General features: G+C 41.8%; 1 protein-coding gene across 4 annotated transcripts in view; it reads left to right on the top strand.

The window, feature by feature from the left end:
- strip2 (striatin interacting protein 2) overlaps positions 1–20,922 on the top strand; it is a 31,492-nt gene extending 10,570 nt beyond the window's left edge. Inside the window, exons 4-22 of one of the 4 annotated variants that reach the window (XM_085251455.1) lie at positions 1,291–1,425; positions 1,658–1,778; positions 3,050–3,118; positions 3,804–3,910; positions 4,030–4,157; positions 5,284–5,472; positions 5,835–5,885; positions 9,044–9,276; positions 9,918–9,983; positions 10,072–10,135; positions 10,418–10,489; positions 11,639–11,713; positions 12,026–12,123; positions 12,900–13,026; positions 13,837–13,937; positions 14,146–14,212; positions 14,311–14,415; positions 14,604–14,808; positions 16,329–20,922. In XM_085251455.1, coding sequence (XP_085107581.1) covers positions 1,291–1,425; positions 1,658–1,778; positions 3,050–3,118; positions 3,804–3,910; positions 4,030–4,157; positions 5,284–5,472; positions 5,835–5,885; positions 9,044–9,276; positions 9,918–9,983; positions 10,072–10,135; positions 10,418–10,489; positions 11,639–11,713; positions 12,026–12,123; positions 12,900–13,026; positions 13,837–13,937; positions 14,146–14,212; positions 14,311–14,415; positions 14,604–14,808; positions 16,329–16,579 — 2,264 coding nt within the window. In that variant the 3' untranslated portion in view covers positions 16,580–20,922. Of the gene's footprint in view, positions 1–1,290; positions 1,426–1,657; positions 1,779–3,034; positions 3,119–3,803; positions 3,911–4,029; positions 4,158–5,283; positions 5,473–5,834; positions 5,886–9,043; positions 9,277–9,917; positions 9,984–10,071; positions 10,136–10,417; positions 10,490–11,638; positions 11,714–12,025; positions 12,124–12,899; positions 13,027–13,836; positions 13,938–14,145; positions 14,213–14,310; positions 14,416–14,603; positions 14,809–16,328 lie in introns of all 4 variants that reach the window. The other 3 variants (XM_085251454.1, XM_085251457.1, XM_085251456.1) reach the window with 3 other exon arrangements.
- The last annotated feature ends 247 nt before the right edge of the window (positions 20,923–21,169 follow it).

The following is a 21,169-nucleotide window of genomic DNA, read 5'->3' as shown; positions in this document are numbered from 1 at the left end:
AGACGGTGTCGAGGCGCCCTTTGTAGACGGTTTGAATCAGAAGTGAGTGGTCCTCGCCGTCTGTCACTTTCCCTCCATGCTGTGTGATGATGAATAGCAGAATTAGATGAGAGCTTCACTGTTTTATGGAGGAACAGAGGACAGAGCTGCCTGTTTGCATCACTGTCTTTCCATTAGTGTTTATATGTGCGGTTTCCTGTTTGACTCGTCCTTTTTGTGGACGTGTTAGTGTAGCATGTGAGAGCTCATCAATGTTTTATGCTGCTACCCTCCCAGTCACTCTCATGAATTACAGTTATTATCAAGGCACGTCTAATTGATGGTCTTTGCTGTTTAAAAAAAACGTTTTTTGTGATGTGTGCTGAAATTAGAACGTTTTTTGTGTGTTTTCCTTGCACAAGTGAGAGTGTGTTAAGTTGAAAGAGATCAGTGAGGATGCTTTACTCCTTAATGCTTATCACTGCCTGTCTAATCAACTGAAGAGTCTAAGAGTAGAAGATGGGAGGAAATAAATCCCATAGTCCTTGCTAGAGACTGAGACATTTCTGCAGTGCTGCTGTTTTTGTAGTTGTTTGAGGTGCACTCAGACTTAGTTTTTGCTAGTCTTAAAAATAGTGTTTTTTTTAAAGCATACATCAGGTTTCTCCTCATTGCTTTCAGCTATCTCCAAAGCTAATGCAGTGAGCCACAACATACAAGTCTGCCAAAATATCTGAATATAATGGATTCCCAGATGGCAGAACTAACAGCTACTTTTGCAGTTAGCTTAATTAATTGCATGCACGGCACAGTGCAGTAAAATTAAAGCTGGAAATTTGCACTTTAATCACATCTTAATTGTTTGATATGTAATCCACTGTGATGAAGAAAACTCCTAACGAGAACAGGAAATGATAAGTACCTCGTTTGTGCAACAGCCAATGAGAATCCTGGGTTTACGACATCCATGTTACTATAGGAAACGGCTTTAGTGCAGCACGTAGCAACTGCATCATTCCTTGACCGTAGCAAACCAAGGTACGAGGACTGTGTCATTATTATAAAATTATTTATTCTTGTTATTTTGAAAAATTAACTTCCCTGTAGATTCAGATTGTTTTCAAGTTTCTTTTCCTCACTTTTTCCTCCACTTATTCCTCCACTCGCATTAAAAAATGCTGCAAAGTGCATCAAAACTTTGAAAAAGTCGACACAGATACACTCGGAGTTCTCTAAGGCACAGAAAAAAAATACAAATTAAATTTATCTGACTGCAACCTTGAACCTTTTGTTTCTGTGTCCTTTCTGCAGCTCGAGGCAGGCGGTGGATCGAGCTGACGGTGGAGGAGCAGAGGGCGTATGTAATGAGGCTGCTGGACGCGCTGGAGGTGACGGACAGGGACAAGAGGCTGAAGGTGGCCAGGGCCATCCTCTACCTGGCTCAGGGTGTGTGGGCTGCACAAAATACAAGCCTTTTTCACAGCAGACATTTAGGTTTTAGAGGAAACGCACATGTCTTGCTGTTAATATTAACCATGGCTAAGTCTTCAACAAGGTCATGACAGTGAGCCAGAATGCACAGCACCTGAAATAGAATGATTTCATTATTTACACCGGTCACTGCTATTCTGCCATCATTTGCTTCGAATAGTCATCACTTCTCGCCTTGTTTCTCCAGGAGTGTTTGATGAGTGTGACACAGAGGTGGATGTCCTCCACTGGTCCAGGCACAACATTTTCCTGCTGTACGACATGGGCATCTTCACAGCACTGCTGGAGCTGCTTAGCATGGAGATAGAGTGAGTAAGACACCCTGGTTATAAATGTAACATTGTTCTTTATGCAGTGCTGCAGGGATGTTTCCAGGCTGGGGTGCGAAGCGCTCCTGGGGGAGTAGATGCTCCATCGCCCTCCTCGCCCTTCTTGTGGATCGCCTCAGCTGCAATGCCCGTTCGGGTCCCCTTCGCTGGGGCGCCCCCGGCGGGTTGACTTAGAATGAGTGCAGACTGTTTAATTAAAACAAAATTATCAAAAAGAATAGAACAATTATAGAAAACTGAGGTACAAACCTCTGTCCTATCGCAGATTTATTATAAGAAAAGTGGAGATTCAAACAAGCTTTTTATGGGCTGGCATAGAAGCATGCTGCTGCCATCCCATGTCCCCTTGTAGACATGCCCCTGCAGTGCAGTGAAAAAGTTTCTTTTTTGTTATATTTCTTACTCTTACATGTTTCAGATCATCAATTTTTAACATTAGACAAATATAAACTAGTAAATACAAAATGCAGTTTTGTAAATGATGATATCATTAATTGAGTGAAAATGCCAACCTCGTCTTGTGTGAAAAAGTAATTGCCTTGTAAACACAAATACAAGTTCACGTCTTAGTCTAACTCAGAATAAGTAAGGGAGAGAGGGGCTAGCATTCCCTGGGGATCAGAGAGAAAACAGAGAGAGAGAGAGAGAAGTGAGGAATATGCAGAGGCTGATGAAGATGGTCAGCCAGGCAGAGATGAAGCTGAAGCTGAACAGACAGATGGCTGTGATCTAATCATAAATCCAGTCCATCATTTGATGATGTGGTCAGTTAAAGATGACTAATGTATGCAAACTTGCCACTTTAGTTACATGGTCATATACAAATGTAATGATACTGGGAGCGCATTGTAACTGGATACATAGCACTACACCTCTGTTCTTAATTACTTCAGAGAGGCAGAGACACACAAAAGGCTGCTGAGGAGAGACTATAGGTAGCGCGCCGCCTGTGATCAACAGACCCCTTCACTGGGAACGTGGCGTGACAAAGGCTCCTTCAAGCCAGCTTTGTTGCTGCTGGTGTCAGCCTCAGTTGGGCTTCAGTGCTGCTTTGTTGTTACATAAGCTGCTGCGAGGCATCTTCAAGTTGCATAGAGCTGCAGAGCAGGGCGGTTTCAGCAAGACGAGCAGGAAAAACATGATGAAGTGTTAATCATACAGGTACAGGTAGTCTCACCTGCGATGTATTCAGAGACTGGCTTGCCACGTTCAGATAATCCACTAAAATCATGTAGCGTTTGTTCCCGCAGCAACAGCCAGGCGTGCAGCAGTGCGGTGAGGAAGCCTGCCATCTCTCTTGCAGACAGCACAGAGCTCAGGTAAGCAGCATAAAACCGATTCAACTTCCTGTCTGCTTCAGATCAGGAGGCCAATAAATACCGTTTAAAAATAACCAAAATGCTTAACTTCATGCCATCTGGCCTAATCTGCAAAATGTAATTGTATTCGCTGACTGTTGTCCTCACATTCATTTTCACTCTACTTCTGCCTAATGAAATTGATTTTTTTTAACACAACAGGCCTTACACACAAACACATGAAATCATACGATTCACACACATACAGTAGCACCGTCTGTGCGTTCCCTAGATGAACACTTACAAATAATTACAAGCTAGACGAGTGGATTTGCCCTTAATTACTGCCGCAGAACCGAAAGCCATTATAGTCCTTTTGAACCGAGCGAGAAGCTTTGTTGAGCGAACAAAGCATTTAATGTACAAAACACCACCTGTATTGCATCAGATAATTACGAGGGAATGGCTGCATTATCCAGCCAGAGCTCGGAGATTATTTTTTCCTAAATGCGCGAGCAATTTGCAAAACCAAGCGCTACTTGCTTATAATTTCCTCTGTTATATCAATGATTCTTGTACTTATAGGCCATTTAGGGCCATTGTATCTGGTCAGGGCAGCAGTTAAATGCATGCCACACACAGACAAATGCACACATAACCTCAATGTGTCCATGATGAGTTCTTTGGATGTTTCTTTTTCTCGCAGAGTCTTACTGAGCATCATGTACTTGATGGTGGAAACCATTAGAGTGCAAACAGAAGACGACCGACCTGAGTGGATAGCAGCCAGAGAGACCTTCAAGAATGAGCTCGGTGTGTGCGTGTGTGTTTATTCAGTATTTTGAAGTTGCATGAGTATATCTTTTCATTGGCTTTCATGCTGCATGTCATTTTATTCCATTTAAAAACATTGCCTTTGACCCCCCCTCCAGCTTCTCCTCTTTACAACGGAGAGCCCTTTGCTCTACTGCTTTTCACCATGGTGACCAAGTTCTGCAGCATGAACGCGCCACACTTCCCCATGAAGAAAGTACTACTGCTGCTGTGGAAAACAATACTGGTCAGTGTGTTACAGTCATGGTTGTTGCATGTAATGCAAATAAATCTATTTCTGTCCATGTCTGCATTTTTGTTTTGCTTTTTTTTTTTTTTTTATTATTTTTTTTTTTTTTTAAATAAAACAAGTTTCACAAACACTCAGCGCCCACTTCATTATTTAGACCTTGCTGGTACCTGGTTGGGCCTTATTTTGCTTTCTTAGCTGTGTTAATAGTTGGTGGCATAGATTCAACAAGGTGCTGGAAATATTCCCCAGAGATTTTGGTCCATATTGACATGATGGCATCGCACAGTCGCTGTAAATTTGCTACTCTGTTGCATTGACATCTGGTTTTATGCTGCTGGAAGCAGCAGTCAGAGGATGCGTACACTGTGGCCATAAAGGAATGACAAGGTCAAAAACAGTACTGTCTTGTAGGCTGTGACGTTTAAATGATACAAAATTGCCACTGCGGGGCCCAAAGTGTGCCAAGAAAGTGTCCACAGTATTACACCAGCAGCAGCCAGAACGGTTGATACAAGGCAGGATGGATTCATGCTTTTATGTTGTTTACACCAGATTCTGACCCTGGCGTCATCAAGGCATTTTCTCCCAGAGAACTGCCAATCATTGGATAGTTTCCTTTTTTTTAATACCATTGTCAGATGGCTATGATGTGGAAAATCTGAAATATACACAGCCCATCTGACACTAACACCATGCCAGGTTGAGCCACTTGGATTGTCTTTCCTCACCATTCTGGTGCTCAGTTTGAACTCCAGCAGGTCGTGATGACCACGTCTACATGACTAAATACACTGAGTTGCTGCCATGTGATTGGTTGATTGGGGGGGAAGTCAAACAGGCTAATATTGCCCCATGATGGGAAGGTCGGGGGTTCGAATCCACTGAACGGCTACCCTGAGCAAGGTACCGTCCCTGCACACTGCTCCCTGGGCGCTGTACTGGTGGCTGCCCACTGGGTGAATGGGTTAAATGCAGAAGAGTTATTTCCCTATGGGGACTAACACATACACATTATTGTTTACAAAATTAATTCCGCTGTTAATAGACATTACTTAAACTTAGTTGCTAATGTTTTATAACAAATGAATCATTGTTTACCTGGGTCTTTTCTGTCTTTCAGTTTACTTTGGGAGGTTTTGAGGAGCTCCAGGAGATGAAGGTGCGACACCGGGAGCGTCTCAACCTGCCCCCACTGCCAGAGGACAGCATCAAGGTGGTCAGGGCCATGAGAGCGGCCTCGCCCCCGGCCTCCGCCATGGAGCTCATCGAACAGCAACAGCAGCAGAAGAGAGGCCGCCGCAGCCGCAGGGTACTAGCCCTCAAGCACACACGGATCTCACACTGAAGCTAAATCCATTTAGACAACGTTTAGGTGACAGTGTCACTTTAGTGTATATTGCTGGCATGCTGTTATTAATACAAACTAATGTAATGTTGATCAGTTTCATCTATCTACCCTAGTAGACTCTCACTCTCTAACTCTTTGCTGGGTCACCTTTTTCCAAAAGTTCCAACATCATCAGTTCCCTGCTGTAAGTCAGTGACCACAGATGATCTTGGTGCTCGGACAGCTTTGAGAATCCCAGCCTCTCTATTTTTTTTAATACTACAAAGTTTGACTGGACAGGCTTCCTCTTTAATTGCCCCTCTTCCTTCCTTGTGTCCCCACAGAGTGCCTTTGTTGATAGCTTGGAAGGAGACAGTCCTTTTCCCAAGAAGCAGGTCTTTACCCACAAGTTCCCTCTTATTCTCCTGCATTTTCTTTCTGCACTGAGCTAGACTTTTTGCACTCCTCTCCCACATCCCTGCAACCCGCCCCGTGCAAAATCTCCTCTCTCTGCCACTTTGGCTTCCTTTTTCTCCTTCTACCTGCGTTTACTTTTCTCCTCTACGTGTCCTAACTGTTGCCATTTAAAACTCATCCAGTCCCGACCGGATGCACTGCACTTGTCAGATAATTTACCTGATTTAAATTGGAGTTTGAAGTTATCCACTGGGCAAACTCTTTAGTGTTTGAATAGATAATGGATTGGCAAAATTCTGATGTTATAGATGGTTTTGGTGCAGCCTTACATTCTGCCTAATTTCTAATACTCCATTTAATTGTTTCCAGCTTCATGCACATGTGTGTATTTCTTTTGCTTTCCTTTAAGTCTCCTGTTATTTTAATCATTTTTGCATGCTTCTGTTTTAATCCTCCAAGTGTCCCTCATTCCCTTCCCCTGCTTTGCTTTTCCATTTTGTCTTCTCCCCTCTTTTATTTGTGCTCATATTCCACTATTTTCCCCTCTTTTCGTTACTCTTTCTTCCTCCTCTTCCTCCTGGGGCGGCAGGGTTTGAGGGACAGGGCTGACTTGCTGGCTGTAATCACTGACGCTGGAGCAGTCCCATAAAGAAAGCTCACTTCAGACATCAACAGTAGGAGCATCTCCCTTGTAGTTTTCATCACATTGCTACTGGGTTTGGTCTCAAAAATCACCTTGCACCGTAGAGTGTGGACTAGGGGTCAATGTCTTTAAAATGCATTCATTGAGGAGGTGAATTGAGATCACCGCTACTGTAGTTTTACTTCTGCAGGTGCTGTATTGTAGGTTTCAGTTGACCTCTCTCATAAATGGATGGCATTAAAAGCAGTTGCCCCCTAACCCTGGTAGAAAAAACCACTAGCTTTACCTCCCACATAGCAGAGAATGGCTTTTCCATAGAGAATGGCTCACGACACAGTCTCACCTTCTCCTCTCCCTCTTCCCACTCCCTCGCTCCCACCATACACTCACTATTAGTGCTCACTTAGCATTAGCGCTACCACTGATACACCAATACTGTACATCAACTCCAGTAGCTCAACTAATGCCCCGAACGCTGACTCATGCCTGATGCTTGCACTCTTACCACAATCATTCATTGTAGAAGTAGAAAACAAAGATGCTTTGTGTGTGTGTGTGTGTGTGTGTGTGTGTGTGTGTGTGTGTGTGTGTGTGTGTGTGTGTGTGTGTGTGTGTTTGGCACTTAAGAGTTCAATATGAACACTGTCTTTTTGAGACTGCCGCTTGCGTTTTTACCCGTTTCTTCAGTGCAGATGTGTGGTGTGTGGTAAGTTTAATCAGACATGCTGCTTGTGGTGTTGTGGAAGTCTTTCTTCAATATATCACATTTGTTTCACAGGTTTTTGACAGGACACAGTAACCTAAGAGAGATAAAAGAACATTTCAAGAAATCTGTTGCTTCAGTTTTTTATGCGGAATATCTGTTAGCTTAGCATAAAGACTTAAAGCGTAATAAACATGTGTCTATGTAGGTTTCCAGCCATCCAGCTTATTTCAGTCTCACGCACTTGAGGTGAAGGCAACTGGACTTCATGTAGCAGGGGACTTTATCAAAGAGTGTTTGGTGGCTAAAATGGGGCAAACTGCCTGTGCCTGACCGGCCTCAGTGAGGTTAAAGGAAAAATAGGATTCAGAAGTAAATAATAATGCAAAGGGCCGAATGCCTCCAGGTCTGGTGTAGCATGACGTGCAATTAAACAGCTAACCCAACTCTAAGCTAATGTTAAAAAACAAATAAATATCCTCCTATAAGGTTTTTTATAGACTTTTTATTATTATTAAACATACCTTAGCTCTAAACCTCAATAATTTGCTTTAGGGGTGCTGGTTGACAGCTTAAATATCAATGACCAAAAAGCCCAAAGAAACAGTTAGCTTAGCTTTGCGTATTAGTATAGTATCAGTATTTGATAGTATTTTGATAAAACAAACATAGTTCCCTCCAAACGTCAAAAAGACTGCTATTACTGCTTCTAATGTGTGTTAATTAGTGAGCTTTAAAGGTGTTTGCAGATGCTATAACACTACATTTAATATGGAATGATGTCAATTACTTTCGTTTAGCTTCAAGGGGAAGCTGCCTCTTTCTATTTAAAGGTTAAGAGGAAGGCTATCACTGCCTCAAAATAATGAAATTTGATATTAAGTGAGCAATAGAGGTGGAGATCCCTAAAGCTAGCCTCCTGTATACAGCTTCATATTTAAGTCACACACATACACATCCACCCACACAGGTGTATTCATTCCTGTGTAATTAGACCACTTCACAGGTCTGTGTGGGTGTGTGCAGATATATTGCGGTTTGTTTTGCTGTTAAGAAGCTGTGCACATTTGTCATTCTCATTATTGTAACTGTGACATGTAAATCTCAACATGTATTGACTTCAGCTTCACTTGGGTCGTAATTAGCCTCTGTGCTAAGGTGATATGATGCATAATAGTGGAGTCAATCTTCTCCTCTGCTATCCTTTAGCAGAGGAGAAGATGTATTTCCCATTGAGGTACACTTACACACTTTTTGAAGGCTGTGTGTTTTCAGTGTGACCAGTATGTGGTGCCTCACAAATACCTCCGTCAGCAGCTTTCTTTAATACTCCTCCTGCAGCAGGTTTGCTTCAGCTGTCCCTGAAGAGTCCTCACACTGAGACTGCATTGCTATAAATTATATACTATCGGTCCAACTACTAACCACATATGGAACGCTTGAGCTGAAAGTGTGTAGTTTTTAGTATGCGTGTGAATTTTTTGGCACTTTAATTAAAACACATCGTCTTATGGAGTAAAAATGGTATCTGGTGCACTGCTTCCTGCAGTCTAGATAGAAGCACCTTAATTCCTTTTGCATGATTTTATATACATTTGCAGAGAAAAAGGTGCTTAAAGCTGATAAACTCACAGGTAAAGTTTATATGGTGGATTTTCAATCACTTCTTGGTTTTGCAGTGAAAACTGGAATTTATTATGTCTTAAAAATTTGGATGAGCTGCTAACTCCTTGGTTGCACAGTAGGTGCATATCTGACCTCCTTCCCCTCCTCTCCCCTCTGTCTCCCAGCCCCTGGTCAAGCAGGACAGCTTGGACACGTACAACGAGCGAGACCCCTTTAAGAACGATGACGCCCGGGACGAAGAGGAGGACCCTGAGGACACGGACAGTGGTATTGAGGGTGAGGTAGACCCTCTGGACCGCGACGTCATCATCCAACCGCCACCACCGCCACCACCTCTAAGACCACCGACAGAGAGGGTCAACTTCCCCAAAGGTCTTCCTTGGGCCCCTAAAGTCAGGTTAATAAAAAAAATGTTGTTGCAATCTGTATTCCTAAAAGTCAGAAAGTTGTTCATGATATGACGTTTTATTCTACAAAGGTTCCAAAGGATTGGTTGGTTTGTTACCACGGTGACCACTGGGGTACAGGAAACTTCAGCTGGGACATGACGGGAAGGTGGTGTCTGTTTCCCACCCTGGTTTCGAGAAGTTAAAAGTAGATCTTAAACACAACCTCCTCCAGATTTCTCTCCTCACCAACGTCCAACAATATGCTCTCCATCTGTGTATTTCAGACACAAGCCTGGGTGTCTCTGCAGGGGGCTGCTGTTGAATAATACATCTCAGAGAAGACAAACACGTTATAGCAGTGCATCAGTTAAAGCCTTTTCTTTAACTGAGCCGTGTCACTGGGCGCTCTCGTTACTGTGTGTTTTTTCTTTGGTCAGAGCGCTGCATCACACAATGGTGATTAGACTCTGATCAGTAGGAGGTTCTTAACCCTTCTCACAGAGAACAGCAGCAGCACACCGTGTGCCCGATGAGATTTGAGAGGGAGCTGATGCAGTACGCTGTGACCTTGTGTTGTGTGCGTTTATGTGGGTGTGTGCGCACATATTTGTGGCTTAAATCTCGCTTAAGTCTGCTCCTGTGTCTTCAGGGAGAAAGACATCGAGCACTTCCTCGAGACGAGTAGGAACAAGTTCATCGGTTTTACTCTGGGGAAGTAGGTGCTTCATCTAAGACTGTTAAATATCTGTATTCATTCAGTTTTTGCCGACTTCTTCATTCGAGTGCTGTTCGTTACTTTACAGTGACACAGAAACCCTGGTGGGCTTACCCAGACCCATCCATGAGAGTGTCAAGACTCTTAAACAGGTGAGTGTGGGAGTTACTGTGGGATTATTTTCTATGTTTTTGACTTAGTAAGTCATTCTTACACAAATTCACATTTCTAGATGCCCTTATCCACTTCCTTGTGGATATAGTCTCCGTTAATCAATACTCCCACACTGTTGAATCCTCTTGAAATTGGCCTCCCACTGAAAAATCCATAACGTCTTCATAGAACAGACTGATATGCTTAATCACACAGCTCTGGGTGTCAGCCGACGATGCTAATTAACAATTATTCTCATATGTTTTTGTTTTTTTCTCCAGCATAAGTACATGTCCATTGCTGAAGTGCAGATCAAAAGGGAAGAGGAGCTGCAGCAGTGTCCACTGACTCTGGTCAGCAATCCTACCAGGCTTGTGTATAATATAGAGTGTATTACAGGGAGCAGGCACAACTGTAATGATTTCTCCAAGCACGCCTGATTTAAGACTTATTAGGCTTATGCACCAGACACAGTAACCTCACAAATACATTAAAAATGAAGAAAGTACCATTCCCATCAAGCCAAACTCTTTGCCAGCTATACATATTTAAGGTTTAGAACTGCATCTTGCACAGTTGGCATAAGCGGTCCTTCAGATCTCTGTCCACTGATCAGCTACAGCCGTAAACCACCTGCCTGATACCGTGCTGGTGCCACGGCAACATCTCTGCTCCAGTGTTGTTGGAGCCTCCGTGTATCCGACGTGTTCCAGTGACTGCCGCGGGCATTTACTTGACATATACAGTACATGAATCATAGGACCCCAGGCTTCCCAGCAGAAGGTTGCATCCTAAATGTCTGAGGTCCTCACCCAAACTCTGCGGGTGATAACAAACACCTGTGAATGTGATTCATGCTGCTAGTGTCCATGACCTTATCCCGTCAGTCACTACCCACAGCTTGTGACAGCAGGTGAACATAAATGAAAAATATATCTATATATACCGGAAATATATATATGCGTGATACTGCATAGATCTAATTCACATAACTGCAAAGTATTTAACCCCATGCTCAATGCTTATGTAGGTTATGTCGTGGTCTCTACAAAGATTCACTGCAGAAGTTTAAATCAGCCACAAGTCCACAGCATTGCAGTTTTTTGGAGCATCTCCAGGGCAGGTGAAGCCAGTAGGACCACACTGGCTGCAAGAAGGAATCATGTGATCCAGAGATCTGTTAATTCTTACCAATACAAAGACATTGTTTTGCCTTTGGACAGATGTTGTCAGCGCGGTAACATTAAAACTGTGTGAAATACAGTGGCTGATGTCAAACTTGAGCATGAACGTGAATATAGGTCTGGTTCAGCAACATTAACTCGATCGATTGGCTGTGATCACATCATGTGATTGGCTCTAATTTCCCCAATTCTGTCAGTGTTGAGCTTATATCTGCCTTTGTTCAGGTGTTTGAACTTAAATTTGGAAGAAAGATTCGAATGTTGCCCTATTGAGCACTCAGTGTTGACTTTCCACTGTATGCACGTGTTATCTCCCAGGGTGAAGAGGAAGTGGAGGACACAGCAGCAGAGATGCTGTACCTGGGAATGCTTCCCAACCTGTCACAGTATGTGGTGAGTGATTAATGATTAAATTCTCACCGGAGTTATTGACCTTTGTTTAATAAAACCAGCTCATTAAATCTTTAATAGTCTAACACAGAGTCTCAGTGGTTAGCAACTGTCTCTGTACTGGTTTCAATCATATTTCTGATAGCACTTCGTGCTTCTTTTTTTTAGCTAGCATTAAATTATTGCACATTATCTCATATGAAATGTGTTTTGTGGAGGACAAAAAAGCTTACAAGATTTTTAAGAGGGTACTGTAGAAACTTGAATGATTAGCCTGTTATTATTCCTCTATTTTTGTGTTCTTTTTTGCATCAGATTGCCCTCCTGAAGCTACTGCTCGCTGCAGCTCCGACCTCCAAAGCCAAAACGGACTCCATCAACATCCTGGCTGATGTGCTGCCTGAGGAGATGCCGTAAGTACTGTGGAAAGACTGCTGGGATCCTTGACTGTCTTTCTTTTCTTTCCCCTACCCGTGCTGCTGTTTTTTTTTTCTTTATTTTGTCATGATGCTGTAAATATCTAGAGCCATATTTAGATGAGACAGTTTTGAAGAGTAAACACACTTTTGCTAATAATGCTCAGCGATAATTAAAAAAAGATGCAGTGTGGAATAAAAAGAAAGAAATTCTCTCGGGAGCATCTTTGCACTGCTGTTTATGTACGATTTATTTTTATTTTTGTCTAATTGCTTGGCAAGAAAAAAAACAGCCTGCTTTTCTTATGGATTTTCTTGGCTGTTAGCACTGGTGGAAATGCACTACTTGTGGGTTGTTCGTGGTCTGTAGGATGGCTCTGTTTTAGATTCGCTGACACGCCAATGAAAGGAGAGACAGTTTTCCTGATGCAAAAACACCCACTCAGAAAAAAGAAAGATGTCTGATATTTTCATGGCTGAAATCCATTTCTTTCTTTTTTTTTTTGTGAGCGTGTTTTGAAACTACGCACTCGCTCACCTGCCTGAGCTGGCAGCAGAACCATCAGAAGGCCATACAGGGTGCCTGGGTTCAAGTCTGCCCCAGTTTGTTTCCTGCGTGTCTTCCAGTTCTGTCCTGGCTAAAAAAAAAAGTTTTTTAAAAAGCCCAAAATAAATCTTATTCGGTCTCCTTCTGTGCCTGTCACTTTGTCAGAGAAGTGATTATACTGTTAAAGACCCAAAGGCCTTACAGTTACAGCGTGTGTTTCTTTTAGTATCACCGTCCTGCAGAGCATGAAGCTGGGAATCGATGTTAACCGGCACAAGGAAATCATCGTCAAGGCCATCTCTGCTCTGCTGCTCCTGCTCCTCAAGCACTTCAAACTCAACCATATCTATCAGGTTACACACACACACACAGACACCTTCACTGTGCCCTCCTACATACACCTTAACTTACTTTTCCTCCTCTTACATGTCACCTCTCTTCCCTGATAAAATCCATACACCTCCCCCACTGTAACCTCCCCAGTCCTGCGCCTGATTAATCAGTCAAGTGTGCCATCGCTTTCTCCATTTCATCCTCCTCCCCCCCTCACACGTTTGTAGCTTTATCTTCACTCACAACTCGCAAACCCCTGACTCAGCCACACAGACTCGTAATTGGAGTTCATCTCAGTGAGCACGTAAAACTCACTGAAAAATGATTCATCCTCATTTCTGGTGCTTAGTATCTCAGTTTTTTGTTGCTTCAGTGATTATGAATTTTTCTGATGCTAGTAAGGGATATCTACATAGTTGAAAAGCTGCTCTGTAAACTTAGAATGATAGCGCCCTCTGTTGCAACTAAAGGAGATTACATGCTGACACAATTTTGAAGGGGAAAGCGGCTCCAGTGGGAAGCCAAATCGGTTGCGGATTGTTTGAGACCCACACAAACTCGGCATTGAGATGAATACTGTAGCTTCAGCATGAGAAATGACCCCACTTGGCTCCTGATCTTTTCCACACTCAGCAGTAATATTGGGTTGTTTTTTCCCCACACCCCCCAATGAAAAGTCTGAAATGTGTTGCATTATTTTTACTATTATTGACTGATTGATTGGCTTTCCTTTCTTTCAATACATATCACTAAATGTAACCGTTGCATTTTCAGCCATGGCTCTTCTCCAGACTGTTCCTCACTGCCGCCTCCTCTTTTTTTCCCTGCAGTTTGAGATTGTCTCCCAGCACTTGGTGTTTGCCAACTGTATCCCACTCATCCTCAAGTTCTTTAACCAGAACATCATGTCTTACATCAGTGCCAAAAACAGGTAGGATCCTTTTCTCTCATCCTTTCGACTTACAGCGCCATTTACGTCACCATATTCAACCTCCGACGATCAGTCGCACAAGCATCTGTTTGTGTAATAACCTAAAAGAGGTTCATACAGATTCACATTAAGTTACAGGTGACAGGTTGATCTGCAGAGTTATCAGTTTTTGTCTCTCGTTGTTTGTTTCTGTGTTTTCACACTATAGTATATGTGTGCTGGACTTTCCCCATTGTGTGGTCCATGAGATGCCTGAGCTTACAGCTGAGAGCCTGGTGAGTCACACTGATTGAGCCTCAATGAGTAATAGTCAGCTAAGAACGTAGCGCTCGCTGTTTAATGATGATCTCGGTGTCTCCACGTGTGTTTTCAGGAAGCCGGAGACAGCAGTCAGTTCTGCTGGAGGAATCTGTTTTCCTGCATTAATCTGCTGAGAATCCTGAACAAGCTGACCAAGTGGAAACACTCGAGGACCATGGTGTGTAAATCTGCATTAGTCTGCGTCTCATAAGGAAGCCTTAGGTTGGAACACCCACCTGAATTCAATATCTTTATATTGAATGCAAAGTGATATTTGCCTCCTTACTAGTGTGCATCCTGTTAAAGGGACATTTAGTTTGTAAGATTCCTTCCAATTTGCTTCATTATATTTAATCTTTCTTTCAGATGCTGGTTGTTTTCAAGTCTGCCCCCATCTTGAAGAGGGCTTTGAAGGTGAAGCAGGCCATGATGCAGCTCTATGTTCTCAAACTGCTCAAGATTCAGACCAAGTACCTGGGCCGCCAGTGGAGGAAGAGCAACATGAAGACCATGTCGGCTATCTACCAGAAGGTCCGGCACAGGCTCAATGATGACTGGGCCTATGGAAACGGTAAATAGCAGCTGGCAGAAGTAGTATGCTGGGATTTGTTGAAACAGGGATTTTCTGCTTACATTTTGAAAAATATCACGAAAACCCCCAAAAATCTGAAAATACTGGCCAATCAGAAGCTACAAATAACACTGTGCACGGAAGCTCCGTTTTCACTGACCTAAAACATTGTTTATGTGTGGACGAAAGGTCAAAAAACACGTCTCATGGGAAGAGAATATATCCGTGTGTACTGGGGAACAGCCATCTGTTTGCACAGTTCAGTTTGATTTACTAAAGACCAGTTTATGTTTTGTGACTCGTGTGCTCTCTGGGTTTTATTTCATTTTTACTCCTTTTAACACTTTGTCTAGGAATTTTTCTTTAGCCAATTTTTATCCAATTTGGAGCAACTGATATGTGATTTTGGGGACAGATACAAAAAAAATCCTTTAATAAATATAGCAACGCATATTCTTTATGTATAATACACATACAGTGTATCTAAACCATAAAGTTACTGTAACTTAAGTGAAGAAGGCATTTGTTCTGCACCATTCAGCTTTGATGACTCTCTGCTACCTGTGCTGCAGTGCTGAACACATAGAGCAACCTCTGCTGGACAAACGCTGTTATAACAGCACTTCCAAATTCAGATTTTCTGCAGTGTGCTTTAAAAAAATGTCAGTATGCATTAATATGTCTATGATAAGCCAGTGTCTGACTCTTAGTTCACAGTGACAAAGTACATTAGCTAAAAGAAAAGATAATGTAGTAAAAATATAAATAATACAAATTAAAAATCCATCCATCCATTCGCTTCCGCTTATCCTTTTCAGGGTCGCGGGGGGCGCTGGAGCCTATCCCAGCTGTCATAGGGCGAGAGGCAGGCAAATTTAAAATCCGATTTAAAAATGCAAAATAGAATTTTCTAACAGCGTTTTAATGGGAACAGCTGTGACAGTTTTATTGTATGCTTTATGATGATGACACAGGGTACTTATTATGTTAGTCAAAAACTGTCGAGTGGAGCTTAGTAAATTGTAGTCTGATAGGCTGGAGTCACAGATTAAATTAGGAACATCCTGCAGCATTGCTCAGAATACATTCAGTTTAGCCTTTTAGATCTTCCTAAACGAAGCAGTCACAGAGCTAATTGGCCCCAGCAGTGCTCCTCACTCAGAGCTGATGAACAGAGAGGAGACTGCAGCATAATGAACATGTGTACCCGGGGCTGTGAAAACAGGAACGTTCAGGGTAGTTACTGCATGTATGTGGGTGTTTGTGCAGCTGGTTGCATGATTCCTATACTGTCATATATGTGTGTAGTACAGTTGTCCAGCAGCCAATGGCAAACTGTCTGGTTTGTGTTGCTATGGCAACACGGATGGGGGTGGCAGTGGGGTGGGGGGACTTTTCAGGGTCTCCATCCCTGCTGGGAGAGCAAGCAAGCTGTCACTGTGAGCGTGACAGAGAGAGCGGGAAAGAGTAGGAGATAGAAAGAAGCAGGCACTTAAATTCAAATTGTGTAAAAATCGCAGATATCGACGCACGGCCGTGGGACTTCCAGGCAGAGGAGTGTGCCCTGCGGGAGAGCATCGAGAAGTTCAACAGCCGCCGCTACGAAAGGAACAGGAACGGAGATTTCGCGCCCGTGGACAACTGCCTGCAGAGCGTGCTGGGCCAGCGCGTAGAGCTGCCGGAGGACTTCCACTACAGCTACGAGATGTGGCTGGAGAGAGAGGTCTTCTCGCAGCCAATCCAGTGGGAGGGCCTACTACAGAATCCATAACGTACGGGGAGGGAGGGAAGAGAGGGGGCATGAGGGCGTGGGGTGGATGTAACTGTGCGAAGGTCACACATTGAGCCTCTTGGGAGTGGTTTAAGGAGGTCGTACCAAGCAGCGCCAGCGGGAAGAAGGAGCTGGCAGCTGCATGCAGCAATGGAAGAAACGACAAGAGGATCAAAGATGAGTTGTAAAATGGATCCAATTAAAGAGTGCCACACACTGACATGTGCCTATAACTACTATGAACACACATGACCGGCAAGAACAGAGGTAGCAGTTATAAGAAACACCTGGTATCGCTGTAGCAGGAAACTGTTTTTTTTGGCCAGTTATACTGCCCCGCCCCCATGTTAGACAACAAAAACATCGATTTCTACACCATGTCCCTTTTTTTAACACGTCGGTGCTCTTCTGATTCCTCAGTGATGTTTTCCTCTTTATTTGTATCAACGTGTGTTCTAAACATTACGTGATAAATGATTGTTTGAAAGAACCTTTTTTTAAATTTAACACAGAGCCTACTGTAGGTATAGAGATTGTGGATTGTCGGTGATGGGTTTAAACATTTCTATTATATATTTTGTATAAAAGAGAAATGGAGCCACAGGGTTATGATAGTCCAAATGTAGAAATGGGAGCTCTTTGCTCCGAAGACACCAAAATAACTAAAGAGAAATATACCAGCGTATTAGTGTATGGGTTTGTTCTGTGGATGTGTAAAAGTCTTTGTGTGGAGAAGGAAATCTGAAAAAATGGGAGATGTGAGTTTAAAAAACAAAATGTTTTGTCTTAAAAAAATATATATCTGTATTTTTAAGTAGAAAATTAACCTTATATACAGAAATCCTGCTATTCCAAATATCTTAGCTTCATTTTTAGCAACGTCAAACCTATAATTACTGATGTCCTCCAGGGTTTGTTTCGATACATGTCGTGAGAGATGAAGAGGTCACAGAAGCTAATTGGATGTACTTTTTATCAAAACGCTTCAGTTTTTCATATCACTTTGAATGAAGCTGTAACGCTACAGTCACACTGGGGAAAACATTGGTTGGAGGTCGCAGTGTGACCACAATTATTGCAACCGTGTGCAATGAACTTGCTTTTGAAATGGTTCCTTCAAAAGGTGCAGACCAAGCCTGCAACCACTCACAGTCAGTCGCTGTCTTCAAAGCCACTGTGGTGTGCCAAGAACAAAGATATTGACGAACCAGCAACAAGATGGAGTCAGTCTTCTATCAGTCTGTCACTGAATATGGTCAAGTTGGAAATTAAATGCAATGCGTTTGTGATAATAAAGCAATCAGCTAAGATAAATCAGTGAAAACTGCAAATCTGTTGCTATCTACAGACACAGGACATCACTGCTTAGATTAAGAGTCCAGCCAGAACCTCAAAGATCTGAAATACAAATTCAGAAATGGTGACGTAATTGCTGCAGGACAGCAATTTTTACTGAAAATTACACAGGAATTTAACAAAATGCAGTCAATTGAAAGCCAGTTGTTTTGAGTTCTCTGTTGAAAACAAAACAAACTGGCTCAGATTGCAACATGTTGGTAATTTGTCTGCATTTCTAAACGGACAATAATTTGCAAACCTTTTTCTGTTTGTCTGGCAGTCAGTCTTGAATTGGACAACGACTGTTTAAAAACAGGTTTTCTCCCGGCAGGCGACCTCGGCAGTTACAATTGGGACTGGTTGCACAGACGTAGGGGCGTTGCACTCTCGATCTCCCCAGTGGGTCACCACAAATGCTTGCAATTGGTTGGCGAATGTGAAAAATTCAGTGCAGCTCCTGGGCAATTATTCATTTCTCCCAGTCACAATGAGGTTATAGTTGTAGTTTCACTCAAGTATGACTGAGCCATAATATGACCTGTGTATCACTTGTTTGAATTTGTTATTGACTGTGGAATGGGGAAGGTTTTTTTTACCTATATGGAAGACCAAAACTGCCAAGATTAGAACTAAATAAAAAAAAATGAGTGACTCAGTTAATTAATATTCTTTAAAATATACCAAAAATATAGGCATAGCATTTATTTACTCGTGCATTTATTCTCATATTTGCCAATTTATCCATTTATTTCTTGTTGTTCATTTGTTTATTTATCCATTTATTATGTTTCAACTACAACCTTTTCATTTCTCAATAAATATCTTCTTATGTTATGCAAATTGAGCAGCTGTAATTTCAAGTTCATCATAAGATCATCGTCGTGTCTTTTGGTTAGTTAATGCCAGGCTCAACTTGAACAGTCAGAAAGCTGCTTGAAATCGTAGACACTAAGGCGGAAATAACACTGAAATACATTCACGATTTAAAACAAATATTTTTAGTAAATTCCATCCATTCTCTTCTGCTTTTCCCTGTCAGGGTCACGGGGGGCTGGAGCCTGCTATTTTTAGTACATGTTTAACAAATTGATTAAGGATTTAAATTTAATTGGAAATAAATAAATATGTGCAGTATTTGAAAAACAAGTCCAAAATTGTCTTTAAAAAAAAAAATCTTTGTTTCCTAAATGTCAAAGCTTTGACGTTAAAGTCTATTTTTCTTTGTTTATTTTCTATGACTTTACAGCTTCGGGATGTCTTTGGATTATTGTGGTAACAATGCAAACAGAGAAATACTCAAACAAATATTAATACATAAACAAACACAAAATAGTTTCTCTCAATGCACCAGAAACCTATTCAATAAAAAACATTTTGAGACATAGTTCTGACAGATATTTGCAAACATTATTATTCAATATTATGGACATATTGGAAAGTCCACAAGTCTGTCTTGATCGTGTCTTTTCTTGGCTGTTGTGAATAGAGAAATTTACACACACAGAAGAAATTCAAATAAAATAATGTAATTGTCCCTTTTTATAACTAAGTTAAGGCAATTTAAAAGGTTTTTCATCTAAATAATGGAGCATTTTTTTTATTGATTGTTTAGTTTGGCACTCTTTGTCCTCCACAGACTTAAAGGTCGATAGTGTGTCTGTTTTGTCTTGGCACGCCACAAAGAAGCAAGACATTAAAAACCAAACAAAAAATGTTTTATGAAGTGTTTCCAAAAGTTGTAATTTGTTTATTTTAAAGCAAAAAGACCTCTAGAGTGAAAACGAATTTGTTGTCTTGGCTGGACTGTGTCTGCTTGCTTCCCTGAGCTTTTCTATCGAACCATCTGGAGTTATTCGAACCCATGATCGGAACAGTGGCCATTCCGTTAACTGACGCCCCACTTCCACTCAACAACAGCACAACATGTGAACCACACTGGTGGTGGCGGTTGTCACAATAATGGTGCTGCTTTTCCAGTTTAGTGCAACTTCCTGTAGATGCGACTGCCTAAACGATGCTTCAGAGGTGAGCACCTTGATTCCTGGATATGTCTTTACTTAAGCACACAAACAAGCACAAAGGACAAAAAGCATGTACTTTTGTTTTTGTACAATTGTTGATTGTTTCAGATTGTTATCTACTTGCTTTGAGGGGTTACAAACTGTTACGTATTATCTCTGTATAGAAATAATTTTGATACTCAGTCTTGTTGAAATGTGCATGACCATGGTTCTGTTCTGTGTTCACGTGTTAATGTCTTTCCAGTCCAGTAAGAAAAGTTTTTTTTTTGTTTCTCGTACAGTCACTCGTACAGTGTTGTGCACCACACAGGATTCTGTTTTTGTTTTCTTCTTCAGGAAGGCGATATCTTTAACAATAATATTACTTTATAGATTCTCAGGTTTATGGAGATGATATATATATATATATATGACAACAGTTTTAAAAGCTTCCTTGCCATTCTCTGGCTCACTACCTGTAAAGAGGAATATACATTCTGATACACCTGAACCTCTAAACATTTACTGCATAAGCTGTGCATCGTCACAAAAACACAGTAGCTCATTGTGAGTGTTGGTCGCACTTAAAGTTCAGATGTAATGTTTATTTCTTTTTGTATCTTGTGCCAAATTTGAGTGCCATTTCCTGTTTTTATTCTCTTGTTTCTGCTATCTGCATTCAAGTCCATACTGAAGACTTGGAATGCAAAAAAAAATGTTGTTTTTTTCTACCTGAAAACTGTACAATCAGTGAAAATTGCCGTTTATTGTATCTAGGGTAATATTTCACCAGAAGTGTTTAGTATTGTATGGACGTTATTACCGTATATATGTGTTTTTTGTTACTCACACTTCCATATCTGCATATTCTAGATCCAGTAAATACTCGACACTGAAGATGTTCAGGGGTATGTGCAATTACACATCCATAGAGGCATTATACGATAGAGTGACAGATTACGATATCAGAGTTGCAGAGTTGCTTATTAAACAGTGTTGAACACTTGTGTTTGTTTGTCGACTCATTTTAATTTGTCGGAGGGGTTATGTGGGGCAGAAAGCCAGTTCACACACAAAGCTGTGTGTACACACACTGAAGGTCAAAATGACCACATACTCACTCTTCCCCAGGCCAATGTTCCAGCAGTTTGGGTACAGCTGTTATGGATGGGGACATGAGCCCCTCTGGGATTGGATGGTGGTGCAGTGATAATAAAATTACCCTGCACTTGTCCTTCACTCTCACAAAGAG

Source organism: Mchenga conophoros, linkage group LG17 (genome assembly GCF_057382185.1).
Source record: "Mchenga conophoros isolate Kocher_MC1m ecotype Shallow Benthic linkage group LG17, M_conophoros_male_GT1.1, whole genome shotgun sequence".
In the NCBI taxonomy this organism is placed as follows: Eukaryota; Metazoa; Chordata; class Actinopteri; order Cichliformes; family Cichlidae; genus Mchenga; species Mchenga conophoros.
This window is presented reverse-complemented; position numbering and strand designations above follow the sequence as displayed.